Genomic DNA, 16,434 nt, shown 5'->3' on the forward strand with positions numbered 1-16,434 from the left:
TGGGCTTAGAATAAAAACAAGTCTGCACTATGGATAATAGTAATATGTATTAAACTATGTCAATAGTATTAGCAGTATTGTATACTACCATGATAGAATTCCCACAGGCGGACAGTTATGACTTTCCAGATGCTGGTTCCCTGAAATTACACCTCAGAAAGTGATCCACGTGGTGTTTGACTAGTCGGGTTAAAAAAAATGCCTTTCAAACCCTCAGGACACCCCAAAGCACTTAAGCATTTATGAAATGTAATGGCTGTTGTAAGGTAGGAAACACCGTACACAGCAAGATCCCACAGTAGCAATGTGATCATGACCATTTGACAATTTGCGTTTTGCAGTGAGTTGAGGGGTATAATTATTAGCCAGCACACCAGGGAGAACTCCCCTGCTCTTCTTGAAAACAGTGACATGGGATGTTTTACGTTCACCTGAGAGGGCAAACAGGGTTGAACATCTCATCCAAAAGATGGCATCTCGGTCAGTGTAGCACTCTCTCAGTACTGTACTGGAAGCGCAGCCCGAATTTGATGCTCCAGTCTCCGGTGCGGGACAAAGACCCCGCAAACCTTCTGACTCAGTGGCAAGGGTGTCACCGCTGATACCCTTGTGGTAAGTTCTTGATTCGTTTTGCCCCTTTAAAAGGAGGGGGAAGACAGTTCTGTTTAATGACACTGGTGCAACCTTATGCGTTAGGTTTGAAAACAGTGCAGGGTCGAGCTGCAGCTTTTAAAGTTGAAGGTACAGGTTATGGCGCATGTGCCGTTTTAAAACTCCACCCCTAATAAGGGGAAGGAGGTGGGGAATGCAGAGACAGAGCAGTGAGTCTAAAACTCGTTTAACAAGGAGCGGGGAGGGGTGTGCCCACAGAGAATTTAGGATCTTGCTGGAACCTCCCTACGACTGAGCTCAGTGCAGTGACTTGTCGCCTCGCTGGGAAACTAGTTGTATTTGTGCTGGGAGTGAATTTTCAATATTAGCTCCCTGTTAATTGATTGTGGGGTTAGTGCTGTGTTCAGAGAGTGTTTTTATTGAGTGAGGCGCCATGGGGGATGTAATCTCGAGTCACCTTGATGAGAACCGGCGTCAGTTCATCACAGGTAAGGGGAAGGACTCAGCCCCTTTTATATGGGGGATCTAACAGGGATATCTCTGGCTCTCATCTCGTTCTTCTAATTTCATTTCAGGTTGGCAACTCGGCTTCTTCACATTAAGAGTTCGTTGGCTGTGCCTTAGTCAAAACCATTGCCGCTGTGAAGCTGTGTTTTTTTTTGTTCTGAGAGAATTTCTCGGGTCAATTTCTCATAGTAATCGATTTGCAATTGACAACGTTAAAAGTGTTGAATACGGTTCTTTGGGAAAACTCTGTACGGAGCTGTCTAGAAGTCTAAAAGTTTGTGCTTTCCCCCTCCCCCGCACTAGAGTATTTTCCTATTTCCACATGTAGTAGACTTGGCGATAAAGGCAAGTAAACGCGACTGAGAACGGAAATCTATTATATCTTATCAGAAAAAAAAACGTGTTTCAATTAGTAGGGAGAGGCCCTCTGTTGAATTCCTCTTTTAATGTAGACAATAAAATGGTGTAGTGTTGGAATGTTCAGTATTGATATGACTGATTGCAGGAAATATAGATTGCTATTCGTATTTCCGAGTTCATATCTCAAGTTAAGTGAAAACTGTTCAATAAACTGTAATGTAATTGCTTACAGATTGGGTGGGTGCTGCATCATCGTCTAACACAAAGCTACAGCTGGCAGTCTGTCCACAGTAATGGACTTGACTGCACCTTGGATCAAATTGTATTGCTTTTTTTTTTAGAAGCAACACTGCTCCCCACCTTACTTGGGTGCCGCCATCGATAACTTGGTTATTCAGTACTTTTCTTAATGGAGCAGAATGTCCTAAGGCAGTTCATGGGTGGGAGTCAGAAAGGAAACTGAGCCAAAGGTGTGGTTGGAGTGGTAGATTTTATGGAGGCTCTTAAAGATGGGGAGAGATATGTAATAAGGTGGGAGGGAGTTTGCGTGTGGAGGCAAAATGCTTGGAGGCTGTGCTGCTGGTAGGGTGGAGGGAAGGAGAGGTGTCATATTAGACCACAGAGTGAAGTGTGCCCAGGGGCAAGGACTTCAGGAGGTTGTAAAGATAAGGTTTTGTTGTAGAGGGTTCTAAGATCCATGCATGGAGGGACAGGGAGCCAAATAAGACAACCAGGGATGGGAGTGTGTAAGGAATAGGATTTCATACAGGATAGGGTGTGTGTGGAAAGTTCTAGATGTGTTGAAAGTTTATGTAGGGTAGAATTCATGAGGACGGTGTTGGAAAATAAGTTGAAGTTTGGAATACCAAAGGCATGACTGAGGGTACAGTGGATACAATAGCCCTTTTGGTATTTCACCCAAGTGAATACTTCATGTTTAAGCCTGAATGAAGGCTGTTTGGTTATGGTAAACATCACAGAAGCACATTTTTCCCCCCTTGCTAATATCTGTGCAGTTTCCCTCAGGATGCTGTGCAGAGTTGGAGTGAGAAGGTGCTGAGTTTCCATTCACCACCACTTTCCACCCTTAAGTCATTACCAGTTTTTCAGTGACTAACTCGGCACAAATCAGGGGTTGAAATGTTTCAGAATGCTGGATTCTATTTTGTAGTCCTCCAGTCGAAATTCATCCCATTTATACAGCAAGGAAAAACTCAAAGCAAAAACCACGTTGGCTTCTATGGATAGGCTGAGAACTTGGCCTGCCCACTGCCAGAACAAAATGACTGCCTGTCTGTTTGCTGTTGACTGTACTTTTCCTCCACTCATGTAGAGAGATGCTTTCTAAGACACTACTGCCAGCCTGTTAGTGTTACAAGGCTGTCATTTGAAGCTTGCTCTGCCGCAAGCATCAGTGCTATATTTGAGATGCAGCAGACGCTGAGCTATCGCAAGTTGTCTGCACATCTTTCTGTCAACTGTTTAGGCATTAGGAATGTGTTGAGGGAAGATTTCATCAGGCACAAGTAAAAGGATGAGAGTGTGAAAATGTGATCATGGAGGAAGAAATGTTGACGAGTTTGGAAGACCTCACTTGGGTGCTATGAATTCAGTTGGGTCCTCTTGACTACTGATGGTGTGAAGTAATGGATTGTTTTTAGCTGAGGTAGTGGCTGAATGAAGACTGGGTATTCTGATTTATTTGTAAGATGTTTCAGCACACTAACTACATGGTATACTGGGATATGTACAATGGGATGAATGGATGGTGTCACAAGATAGACATAACATAAAAGCTTTGAAGATTTTGAAGAGCAATGTGAACTTTGGGTGGTCCTCAAGGACTCAAATCTACAGTCTGGATAAATCATTGAGGTTCAAACCAAGGTGAAATGAAGCAAGATCAAAACTTGAACACTTTTCAGATAGGTGTCAAAATTGACAGCCGTGTATGCTGTACAGCATCCATATTGCCCTATGGATTGCAGCAGTTCAAGGAGGCGTTCCACCGCCAATTTCTCAGACAGCTAGCGATGGACAATAAATGCTGGCCTTGCCAGAAATGCCCACATCCCATGAATGAATACAAAAACACTAGTGTTTTACAGTACTCAAGCTTGACAACTGATTTGAACAAGTGTATAAGGAGGTAACTGGGTGCTGAGCAATTACACTAATAGCAGGGTGAAAATAGGACAGTGATAACATCCACACACAATTATAATGGTCGTCTCTGATACCTGTGTAGTTTGAGGCTGACATTTGACTCTGATATGCTGAGTAATTACATTGTCAAAAAGTATCATTTGAGATAAATGACCTCGTTCACTATGGTGTAACTTGAATAGATTTGAAGCAGATTGTGCTGAAGAGACTGGATCCCTCTGCAATAATGTTCACATGAATTTGCTGCATGTCTTGCTTATCTCTGGAATTTTTGGAAGGTCTTAATGGTAAGATTTTGCAAGTACAATCCATAATATTTGCATCATATCTATGGAAAGAGCATTTTAGGGTGGAGTAGTACCAAGCAGGCATTAGATTCCATTGCCCCAGGTTCCTATAATTTTACTGCGTAACTGCAGTTATGTTGAACTTTTCTCTGTGTGCCATAGGATGTGTCTTGGGTCGTTCTTGTATTTTCTACATTTGGTTGTGTTAGTTTTGATGGCTAAAGACCAAAAATGTTCATCTCTGAATCTATGCAGAGCTCTTGTGGATGAAAAAGTGAATGACCAACACTCTGGGCTCCAAGGCTGGAGATACTTGTTGAATGAAGTATTGTCTGGGCTTGTACATTCCATTAGAGTTTTTTGATGTTGAAATTCCATTGTGTTGTGACAAGAAGCTGGTTTAATCTAAACAAGTTAAACCAAGTATGCATCACACATTGCAGTTTCTCACCCCATGACCTCACTTTAAGCAGCACAGCCACTGTATTTCAATGTTTCTGACTTTATTGGTGTGTGGGTTTTTATCCCAGCTACCTCGGCACTGTTAACTGCTGCTCGGAGTGACACGTTGTGCCCTGTGCGTTGCAGTTTATAAAAAGCCTGAGGAAATAGTTGGTGCTTGAGCTGCCATCAAGAAATAATGCTTTGCTTTCAGAACAGAAATGTTCTCAGGCTGGTAGTGTTCCTGTGTGCAGAATCTGTGTGAAAAATGGCATTCCACAGCGCTGACTGTAGTTTGTTTTCTTTGGACCCTTCCTCTGTGGTTCAGTGAATTCTCGAACAGAAATCCAGGCCCATCTGGCATAGTGGCGAGTCATCTTTTAAAATGTCTGATTGAAGACTATTTGGATCTTGTGTGAACTAACCAAGTTGAGCCCAATTTGAGTCAGTTGGGACTCGATACTTAATTTACTGTTTCTCACTATTTATCTCTTGGTGCATTGGTTACACACCCCTCAATGTTTGTTTCAGTCAGGCGTTGCTTATGTCTTGTATTTTAGTTAGGTGTCTAGGACTTTCAAAGGACTGCAGTCTGTCACATAATGCGATTGTTCAAACTGATATGCTGCTGAATAATTTCTTTGATTTCTAAAAGTACTAACTGCCAACTGAATGTGCTTTTGAGCACTGTGAAAATAGTACATAAATCAAGAGTGCAATTATGAGAGGTGGAGTCTTAAAGTTGAATCAAGCTATGAACTAGTAGCTTTTCTTTTGAAGCAGCGAAGCTATACACCCAGTAATCTATTGAGGTTTCTAAGAAGCATCTGAACCAGAAACTGTACGATGCTTCTTTGTTGAGTGGTTAGCTACGGTTGAAAACATTTCCATGGATTCCAATCCATTAAAAAAAAAAAAATTAAAATTAAAAGCTGGAATGCATGATCATTTGAGTGGAGGATGATTGAAGGTTTGGAAAGAGTTGTGGAGAATAGGGAAGGGCAAAAGTTATGAAGTATATTTCACATGAGAAATCTGAACCCTAGATTATGTTGTGATCCTATCACAGTAAAAGATGTGTAATTTTAAAAAGTGCTGATCTCAAACCATTTTTGTTGATGCACTGCACAAGCACATTCTAACATGCAGTCTCTACCCTGTGAAAATTGCTTCTGCAAAATAGCTTAATTGTCTTGGGAATGAAGGCCTGGTAACTGGTTCAAATAGGTTCGTTTGGGAGGAGGAAGGAATGAGGCATCACAGGTTGCTTTGCAGAAATAAGAACTAGATGAATAGAAATGTGCACTGTACCTATTACAAGGTACATCATCATAGTATTAGAACTACTCAATCTCCCAGAGCGTTGCACATAGTCGTGTGCTCTTCAGATAAAATGGGGGAAAATTGGACCAGATTGTGTTGATAAAATTTTAGTCTCCATTATAAAGCCATGCATTCATTTTTTTTTTTGCATGTATTTAGATTTTGTTATTTATACTTTGATATATGGCAATTTGGGAAACAAAGAAGTAAAATTGATTGCAGCATTGTCGTTTCTCCAGTTGAGAACCTGGGAAATACAAAATTGAGATGCTACAGGCCCACTGATGGGGTATAATTGCAGTGTGACTTGTTTACATAGATATTTGCATTCTAATTGTTAACGCAGGAATTTATAGTAATTGACACATGGATATACTATGTCATGCACATATTAAAAATTGTAAGAGGTGGTTTTCTGAATTTGCACGACTAGCAAGAGCCTTTGTCCTCCAAGGGTGTGCACTGTCCTTGACTTTCTGGCGCTGCTGAGAAAATTGTGGATACGACGTACATGAATTTTTGATGGATGCTCTGGGCGTTTGAGGATCCCAGTCGGGAGTGAACAGACAAAATTTACTGCAGCAGTTCTCCCCATTTGAGGTGCCATTTAAAAAAAAAAATAAAATAAATAAATAAAAAAACCTCTCAAAACCTATAGCAGATCATTAGTGGCATGGGTCGATGCCCTCTTTCCCCACCCCACCCCCCACCGCGCAAAAATGTCATTCATAAAATTTGAAACCATGTTAACAGTTCAAATTTGACATTCCATAAAGTGCAATACAGATCAGTTTCTTTCAATACAGTACATGAGGTGCCTCACTACTCTTGCTCTTGCATGTTATATTTGCAATGTATGTTAATATTTCATGTCAAACATTCTCTGGTGCATACAGCCTGAGGTTTTTTTTTACACATTTCCAGCCCTCAGTATGCTATGGCGGAGGTCCTTACTCAATGGCCTTTTCCCATTTCAGCCTTTGCAGCGACTGCCCCAGGCTTTATTGTGTCCCTCAGCACATAGTCCTGGACCTTTGGAATGTGCCAGTTTGCAACACTTGGTCGTGGGCAGCTCTTTGCATAGGCAGACCAAAGTGCTGACTCCTGTGACATAGAGCTGCCTGGGATGACAAAGGACACTGCATCTCTTTCCGGACCTGCTTTGTGAAGTTTATTTCCAGAAAGAGGTAAGCAATGGTCCGTTCCCCACCGCAGCCACCTCGAGGGCAGCACACAGAGGCGTGAGACTCTGGGCGTGCAGAAAGGATCTGATGGGGAGGCTGCTTCTCACCACCAGCCAAGCTATGTCTTGGTGCTTGTTTGTAAATTCTGGTGATTAAAGCATTCTCCTAAAATGAAATTTGATAGGATCCACCATCTCCTCTTCCCACAGGAGTCTTGGACATTATGTGCAAACCACTGCTTGATGGACTTGTAGCCAAAGGTATTTTTGGTCCAAACATTTCCACAAGGGACAGGTGGTACAGCAGGGTCTAACTGAATGTAGTGTTCTGCGGCAACGTGACCCAACCTTCGTAACACTGGGGACAGATAGAACCTCGTCACATAGTACGCTTGGTGTTTGCATACCGAGAGACTATGCACAGCCTGATGCAGCCACACATAATCATGGCCATCAGGATGAGGCTGGTGTTGGTACGTTCTTTTTTTTTTCCTCTTTCTTTTTCCCCCCTCCCCTTTTTTTTGTGTCCCTGTGGATACAGTCCATTTTTGATCTCCAGATAAAGCAGAAGATGGCTCGGGTGACCACTATGGTGCAGCAAGAGGTTATGGGCCAAACCTGTGCTACGTAGAGCAACACCGAGAGCGCTTCGCATCTAATGATGACCAGGTTCCTGCCTGCAATGGAGCAGAAGTGTCGGTCCCACATGTCCAGTTTCTATTCCACCATGGCTATTCGCTCCTTCCAGTTTTTGGTGTATGCCCTGTCCCCTCTGAAGCATATCCCCAGCACCTTCAGGTCGTCTGACCTAATGGTGAAAGGGGCAAAGGACTGGTCATCTCAGTTCCCAATGAACATGGCCTTGCTCTTGGCATGTTTTGCTGTGGTTCCCAAGGCCGGTTTGAACTGGTCGCAGATGCTGCTCAATCTGCGAACCAACAGCAGATCCAAGCAGAAGATGGGGCTGCTGTCCATATACAGGGAGGCTTTGATTTGAGTGTCTCCACTGACTGGGATTGTCACCCCATCCTTATGCCCCCATCCTTTCCTGATGGACTCAGCAAAAGGTTTGATACAGCACACAAACTGGACTGGAGAGAGGACAGCCCTGCCTGACTCCAGAATTGATCGGAAAACCTTCCAATTCCAGCCATTGATTGAAACTACGCCACTGATGTTTTGTGTAGAGCAGTTGCATCCAGTTGTGGATTCCCTCCCCAAGCTCCATTTTGGAGTGCACATCCACCATCTAGGTGTGCATTTTGTTCTGTCAAAGACCTTCTCCTGATCCAAGTTGATGAGGCAGGGGTCCACTTTTTTCTCGCCACTTTTTTTTAAACCCGCACATAGGCAGTTCTAAGCTTAAATTGCACAGGGGTATCAGAGATCTTCCTGCTGAGTATGTTGCAAGTCTGATCAGGGTAAATCACTGACCCTAGAGCAGACGTGACCTGATTTGACAATTACCTTGGACCGAATTTTGTAGTCCGCATTAAGCAGTAAAATGGCTGCCAATTTCTGATTTCCTCCTTCTCCCTCTTCGGCTTGTAGATGAAGGTGATGCACTATATCATAATGATTCATTGTACTGCATAATGCATGATGTATTTTTCTGTTAGGTAAAGCTCTTTTTTTTAATTTGGCCTGTCCTTTGATCACGAATGGAAATTGTTGTATGTGCAACTATGGGGTTTTTTTTTTGTTCGTGTAACTTTGTAACACAAACACCCAGCATTTTAAGATTGATTTGCATCTGTAGCAAAGTATGGTATTTGCATGCATTAGTACCATGTACTTAATATAGTGTCAGTGTGGTTCATTGGTAGCTCCTGCCTCTGAATCAGAATGTTATGGGTTCAAGTCCCACTGTAGAACTTGATACAAAAATCTAGGCTGACACTTGAGTGCAGCAGTGAGGTAGTGCTGTGTGGTCGGAGGTGCCATCTTTTGGATACAAGGGTAAACTGAGGCCCCTTAGATGGGTGGGGGAAAAAAATCTGATGCTATTTCCAAGAAGAGCAGGGGAATGCTCCTCAGTTTACTGGCCATTATTTATCCCTTAACCAACATTATGAAAAAAATTATCTGGTCATTATCACATTGCTGTTGCTGTATGCAATTAGCTGTTATGTTATATTACAACAGTGACTACACCTCAAGAAATACTTCACTGGTTGTAAAGTGTTTGGAAGTCATGAAAGGCACTACATAAATGTTGTTTTTTATATAGTTAGCAATATTTTTTCACAAAGGAGCTGAATTATGAAATGGATTGGGCTCCTGGTGTTGTTCCTCTGGCACTCTGGTTCAAATCCAATCCAAATCAATAAGGTGTAAGCCCTGTGTCTAGACCTCCCTTGATGGGGCCTCTCTCATCAAGAGTGCATATTGCAAATCCATAATTCTTTCTTTTGGGCCTCCTTATCTCGAGAGACAATGGATACGCGCCTGGAGGTGGTCAGTGGTTTGTGAAGCAGCGCCTGGAGTGGCTATAAAGGCCAATTCTGGAGTGACAGGCTCTTCCACAGGTGCTGCAGAGAAATGTGTTTGTCGGGGCTGTTGCACAGTTGGCTCTCCCCTTGCGCCTCTGTCTTTTTTCCTGCCAACTACTAAGTCTCTTCGACTCGCCACAATTTAACCCTGTCTTTATGGCTGCCCGCCAGCTCTGGTGAATGCTGGCAACTGACTCCCACGACTTGTGATCAATGTCACACGATTTCATGTCGCGTTTGCAGACGTCTTTATAGCGGAGACATGGACGGCCGGTGGGTCTGATACCCATGGCGAGCTCGCTGTACAATGTGTCTTTGGGGATCCTGCCATCTTCCATGCGGCTCACATGGCCAAGCCATCTCAAGCGCCGCTGACTCAGTAGTGTGTATAAGCTGGGGGTGTTGGCCGCTTCAAGGACTTCTGTGTTGGAGATATAGTCCTGCCACCTGATGCCAAGTATTCTCCGAAGGCAGCGAAGATGGAATGAATTGAGACGTCGCTCTTGGCTGGCATACGTTGTCCAGGCCTCGCTGCCGTAGAGCAAGGTACTGAGGACACAGGCCTGATACACTCGGACTTTTGTGTTCCGTGTCAGTGCGCCATTTTCCCACACACTCTTGGCCAGTCTGGACATAGCAGTGGAAGCCTTACCCATGCACTTGTTGATTTCTGCATCTAGAGACAGGTTACTGGTGATAGTTGAGCCTAGGTAGGTGAACTCTTGAACCACTTCCAGAGCGTGGTCGCCAATATTGATGGATGGAGCATTTCTGACGTCCTGCCCCATGATGTTCGTTTTCTTGAGGCTGATGGTTAGGCCAAATTCATTGCAGGCAGCCACAAACCTATCGATGAGACTCTGCAGGAACTCTTCAGTGTGAGATGTTAAAGCAGCATCGTCAGCAAAGAGGAGTTCTCTGATGAGGACTTTCCGTACTTTGGACTTCGCTCTTAGACGGGCAAGGTTGAACAACCTGCCCCCTGATCTTGTGTGGAGGAAAATTCCTTCTTCAGAGGATTTGAAGGCATGCGAAAGCAGCAGGGAGAAGAAAATCCCAAAAAGTGTGGGTGCGAGAACACAGCCCTGTTTCACACCATAATAGTGGTTGGAAAAGCATGCATTTCTGTGCTGGAAGTTAAACTGATTTGGGCACTCAGTTGGTGAGGTGCCCTCACTGGATGCTCTAAGTCAGAAAACTGCTTCTCAGTCTCTTCTGTCTGCTGGTTGTGAGAAATCAGGGAATTCTACATTGAAATTGCAATGCATAGATAAGGTCACATCCAATAAACCAACTTGCCTTTCAGAGCTAGGACAGCTACTGATTAGCTATCATTCAATCTAGTGGATCTTAATCCAGTGACACCTAAAGAAGGGCCCACAGCATAAAATTAGTGATAATTGAGAGGCCACAGGATAACGTGTGGGAAATGGGGAGCATCCAACAATGGTGCAGTAGGGAGTGCAGATGGAACTTTGTATCTAATTTTGCCTTCAGGCACCCAGCATTAGTATCAAGCATCCCTGGATCAGGCACCGCAAAGTATTCCATGCTCAGGGTTAAATTCCCTTCCCTGGATGAACACCAAATTCACAAAAGCCTTCTGTAACGCATCTATAGATGTTTAGTCTCTACGACCAGACACACGTTACAGCACAATAAAAGGCTACTTACGCTCATTTACATTTCAAACTTATTGTTTGCCAAAATTATCTCTTTGCATTTCAGTAAATTTCAGTATTGTGTGCCCATGTCTGTGTTCAAATCGTGTACATACACCAGGAACAAAAATGGGTGCAGGACAGACCCCTGGAGTACACATTCTGCTCTAATCCAAGCAACATCCGTTAACCCAAACCCATTTTTTCATAAACCCATTTTTTCTTTTTGTCAACCAACTTTCCATAGTGCCTCATTCCTTTTTGGATCATATACCTGATAGTTTTACAAGAAATTTTGAGAGATTTCATAATATGACCATGTCCATATTGTATTTCCCTTGATTTTAATCAGTCATTTTTTTTTAAACTCCCAAGTTTTTCTCCAAATGCATGTTGATCATTCATTTCTAAATGCTCACTATTTTGAACTTGAGTTATGGATCTGGCATGACGATCCATGATGTGATCTAAAATCATTACACTGCCAAATTTTGGTTAAATCTTTACTTGGTTTGCTTGGTTTTTAACTTAACTTCCTATATTGCTTTTGTTTTCCTTTAAATTACAATTAATATGGCCGTTGCTTTTCTATGATGGCCCCACTCGATTGAATGATAGTTAATCAGTAGCTGCCCTCACTCTGATAGGTAAGTTCTTTTATTCGATGTGACTATCTGTGTTGTAATATCAACGTAGAATTCCCTGATTTCTCGAAGTAAAGTATAGCAATTTTTAAGATAGTCATCAAAAGGTGGGCTTAAGGGAGCACCAATGAAAAGTATATCACCTCAGTTTAACTTCATCTAGAATTGAAATAATGTGCTCAGAACAATTTCTTTTCTGTTTAGTTTTGAGGAGATGAGCTTTTTAAAAACATGGAATTATAATTTTGTGTTGGGATAATGGTGCCTGTCTGTCGAACATATCAAAGGCTTACGTCCTGTCAGAGCTTGTAGATCAGGAGCTGTGTGAGGAGACAAAGATGTGTTGAACATTCGCAAATGTTTATCTACCAAGTCTGTCTTCATACTATTGCATCTCTGTTTAACGTTGGGTTTTAATTGTACTGTACTTGATCAGGAAGGATGAAGCTGTAAAGAGTATTGAGATTATTGCCAGTTTTTCTTTATTTCTGCCCATTAGTTCTATTACCATGTACTGCTTTCTCATCTAAGAACATAGACTGGGGAATCTGCAATGTCAGTCATGGCTCAGTCGGTAGCACTCTCACTGAGTCGGAAGGTTGTGAGTTCATGTCACAGTCCAGAGACCTGAATGCGTATTCCAGGCTGACACTCCAGTGCAGTACTGAGGGAGTGCACCAGGAATTTGCAGAAAAGATTCCATGTCACTATTTGAATTAGAGCAGAGGAGTTCTCCCTGGGGTGTTGGCTAATAATTATCGCTCAAACAAAGGACAGATTATCTGGTCGTTATCACATTGCTGTTTGTGGGAGCTTGTTGCATGTAAATTTGCTACCATGTTTCCTACATTACAGCAGTGACTCCACTTTCAAAAATACTTCATTGGCTGTAAAGCAGTTGGGATGTCCTGAGGTCATGAAAGGCATTATATAAATTTAAGTTCGTTCTTTTGGTGTGTGCTTATGGGGGCAGAAGTATTGTGCCAGTGAGGTGGCATCTGTTTTTTTTTTATTGAGAAATTTGGGTTTTGGGAAGAATGAGCATTAATCCACTTTTCAGTTCAACACAGCACTTCAATGCACCACGCCAACACCTTGCTGATAGCTGTACTCTGCAAAAATGGAGGTGCACTGGGATTTTATTTTTTTATTTTTTTTTTAGAGATATCTGTGGTCTCCTTATCTCAAGAGACAATGGGTAAGCGCCTGGAGGTGGTCAGTGGTGTGTGGAGCAGCACCTGGAGTGGCTATAAAGGCCAATTCTAGAGTGACAGGCTCTTCCACAGGTGCTGCAGAAAAATTTGTTTGTCGGGGCTGTTTTTATTTAGAGATTTTAGAGATACAGCACTGAAATGGGCCCTTTGGCCCACTGAGTCTGTGCTGACCATCAACCACCCATTTATTCTAATCCTACATTAATCCCATTACCCTCTCACATCCCCACCTTCCCCCTACCACCTACCTATACTAGGGGCAATTTATAATGGCCAATTTACCTATCAACCTGCAAGTCTTTGGCTGTGGGAGGAAACCGGAGCACCCAGCGAAAACCCACGAGGTCACAGGGAGAACTTGCAAACTCTGCACAGGCAGTACCCAGAATCGAACCCGGGTCGCTGGAGCTGTGAGGCTGCGGTGCTAACCACTGCATCACTGTACCATCCCCTTTTATTGAAGGACAATGTGATAGCCTGTGTATTGATCTCGGAAGCCATTTTGGACAGCAGCCATGTCTGTGTTCTTTCTGGCCTTGATCAAGGGATTGACCAGACTGCTGTTGGTCTTCTGTAATTCTTTGAGTCAGCTATTTGTTTTTAATCTGTGATCTCTCCAGTCAGTTGAACATATGGACGTTTTGACAGTTGTGACAACCCCAGCTGTCCTTGAAATGTTTCATCCAGCAGACAGACTACTGGAGTTCTTTACCTCATTTACTCCATTATACTTGACCTCCAAGGGTTTGTTACACAGGCCATCTGGGATTACTTCAGTGCTTATTGTGAATCCTGATGTTTCTCAATTTAACAATGCAGAGGATTTGTGACTTTAGAGTCCCATTTAGCACTAACCTTTTTGCGTTTCAGGTGGATCGCATTATGATCAGTAAAAATAACAAGCCTATAATGTGCAAAACGTAAGATTTAGAGTCTAACACTGTATTGACACTGAGGAAAAATGTTCCCTGTTTTATTCCCTCACATGCCTCTAGTAAAATGTGTCATACTGTAGTACCTCTGCCTGATAGCTTTCACTTTGCTCAGAGTGTTAGCCCTCTTTGTTTGAATTGTCTCCATTTTTAGAAAAAAAATGATTGAAGGATTATAAACGTCCTAGGGTAAATCCATTTTCCTTATCTTGCTGCTGGTGAATCTTAACTGTTGTTTTATAGCAGACAACCAGGAATTGGACAGTTAATTGTGGGATTTTGGCACTTTCTCTATTGTCTGTATGACTTTCTAGGGACTTAATTTTGAATGAGAGAAATGTTGTGCTTGGGGTTCAGAATCGAACCTTGCGCAGTTACACTTGCCCTACTAAAATTTATTTTATTTTTATTAAGTCACTCCAATACCATGGCCTTGAAATGAGATCCTAGTATGTAAGTGAATAATGTGTTCTGAAATTTATTTCTGTGGAGGTGTGTAAACTTTTTTTATAAATTTTAAATAGGTTATCACCTTTGCTAAAATGGAAGAAGAATTTCTGCCAAATGCAGCAACTTGGGTGTATATTTCCCCTTTTAATGTAGTAAAATGACCCAAGGCATTTTAGCATTTAGTTTAGAGATACAGCACTGAAACAGGCCCTTTGGCCCACCGAGTCTGTGCCGACCATCAACCACCCATTTATACTAATCCTACACTAATCCCATATTCCTACCACATCCCCACCTGTCCCTATATTTCCCTACCACCTACCTATACTAGTGGCAATTTATAATGGCCAATTTACCTACCAACCTGCAAGTTTTTTGGCTTGTGGGAGGAAACCGGAGCACCCGGAGAAAACCCACGCAGACACAGGGAGAACTTGCAAACTCCACACAGGCAGTACCCAGAATTGAACCCGGGACGCTGGAGCTGTGAGGCTGCGATGCTAACCACTGCGCCACTGTGCCGCCCTTATTTATTAAGTGTTTGCTAGAATGCCATAGTGTAATTTAATGATCCTTGCAGAAAAGGTTTGACATCTTGCTCTCGATTACATTGTGATGCTTGAAATCTGAAGGGAACCATCCAGCAGTTGGATTATAACTGGATTTTATATCTCTTTTTTTTTCTACCCATCAGACAAATATAGATACTCCTTCCACAAAGAACAAAGTATTGCATTGTGTTCATTTTTTGTTTTATAGTTTGGATGTTTTGGGATTATAATTAAGGAACTGCACTAGGGTTGATTCGGCTGAAAAACTCCAGTTTTAAAAATTTTGTTTGACTGGTAGTTTGCTTCCATTCGTTTCAAAAAAAAAAAATTTTTAACAGTTGGTTTAAGTATCATATAGCCAAACTAGTTAAAAATTTCAATCTAAAAATGAAGTCTAATTTATTTCACTTCAGTGAAGTTTTTGAGTTGTGCTTGCAAGTTTCTTTGCAATACCCTGGTAAAGCAGCTTCCATCCCCTGCCCCAAGGACCAATTAACTGCTCCTTAAAGGTGGGTAACAACACTGCCAATTTTGATTTCCATTATGAATTCTTGATTTTCCTGCAATCTGAAGCCATTCCCAAACAGTGCAGGGAAGGAAGGGATGGGTTCACTGTCGCTCTTGTCACATATGTAATTGTGAAAAGCTGAGAGTTGAGACTCTGACTTGTTTTATGGTTCTTGGAATGCTCAGTCCCACCAGTTAATTGGTCAATCAAAGGCAAATGCAAAACGCGATCTCTGGGATACTGTCTTAGTGAACTGGGATCATGTGTTGTATTTAAAATGACAAAGTCCAGTTGCATAATTTGTACAAGCTGCTGCTTTGTTTTATTGCTTAAAAATCCATTTGCTTTTAACTCGTTGCAGTTGCTAATCTGAATAATCCAGCCTGGAACATGCTGGTGAGCTTTTCATGAGGTTAGATACCATGTGATCAAAGAAACATTTTATCGTGCACGCATTTTTGAATTTAGCAATAATAAATATTGAAATTCATCTGAAGAAGAATATTTGAACTGGAATGGGAAAAGATTTTAAATTGGTTTAAATTAGTAGGACTATTATCTCCCTATTAGCTAGCTTCTGGTAAGCAGACTTTTTCATAAACAGAATTTTTAATGATCCTTTTTCCCCTCTTCTCGCCCACCCCCTCAACTTGAATGCATATTTTAATCTTTAACTAAAAGGTCATCTGAAGGTGTAAATAGCATGACTATAAACACTGAACCCCTAGGAAAGTCATATTCAGCTGCAAAAGGAGTCTTGTTCAGAAAGACAACACCCGCACGCCAAGCTTTAGGATACGTGGCAGCTTGTCAGTGCTGTGCTTTGATTCTAAAAGACAATTTAAACCCTTGTTTTTTTTTCGTAACAGAATAATTAGGTGCTGCCATTCAGGGGTCTAGTAAGGTGTAGTGGAGTCAATGCTGGTAAATTACCTTGTGGTAATGCAACATGCACATCTACCTAATTCCTGCTGCATTCTCTAGCCTGAAAGACATGTTGAAACATGAGTTTCTTCTTGTCGTTTGTATTGGTTAAATTGATGGACCATTTTCTTCATTTGCTTAGTGAGGTAGTTAGAGCGGTAGAGTCTCTGGGATAGGTG

General features: G+C 42.1%; 1 protein-coding gene across 1 annotated transcript in view; it reads left to right on the top strand.

Moving 5' to 3' along the window:
• Window positions 1–769: 769 nt before the first annotated feature.
• niban2b (niban apoptosis regulator 2b) overlaps window positions 770–16,434 on the top strand; it is a 237,193-nt gene continuing 221,528 nt past the window's right edge. Inside the window, exon 1 of the mRNA XM_068012649.1 lies at window positions 770–1,100. Coding sequence (XP_067868750.1) covers window positions 1,046–1,100 — 55 coding nt within the window. The 5' untranslated portion in view covers window positions 770–1,045. The remainder of the gene's footprint in view (window positions 1,101–16,434) is intronic.

The sequence above is a fragment of the Heterodontus francisci genome, chromosome 32 (assembly GCF_036365525.1).
Source record: "Heterodontus francisci isolate sHetFra1 chromosome 32, sHetFra1.hap1, whole genome shotgun sequence".
Lineage (NCBI taxonomy): Eukaryota > Metazoa > Chordata > Chondrichthyes > Heterodontiformes > Heterodontidae > Heterodontus > Heterodontus francisci.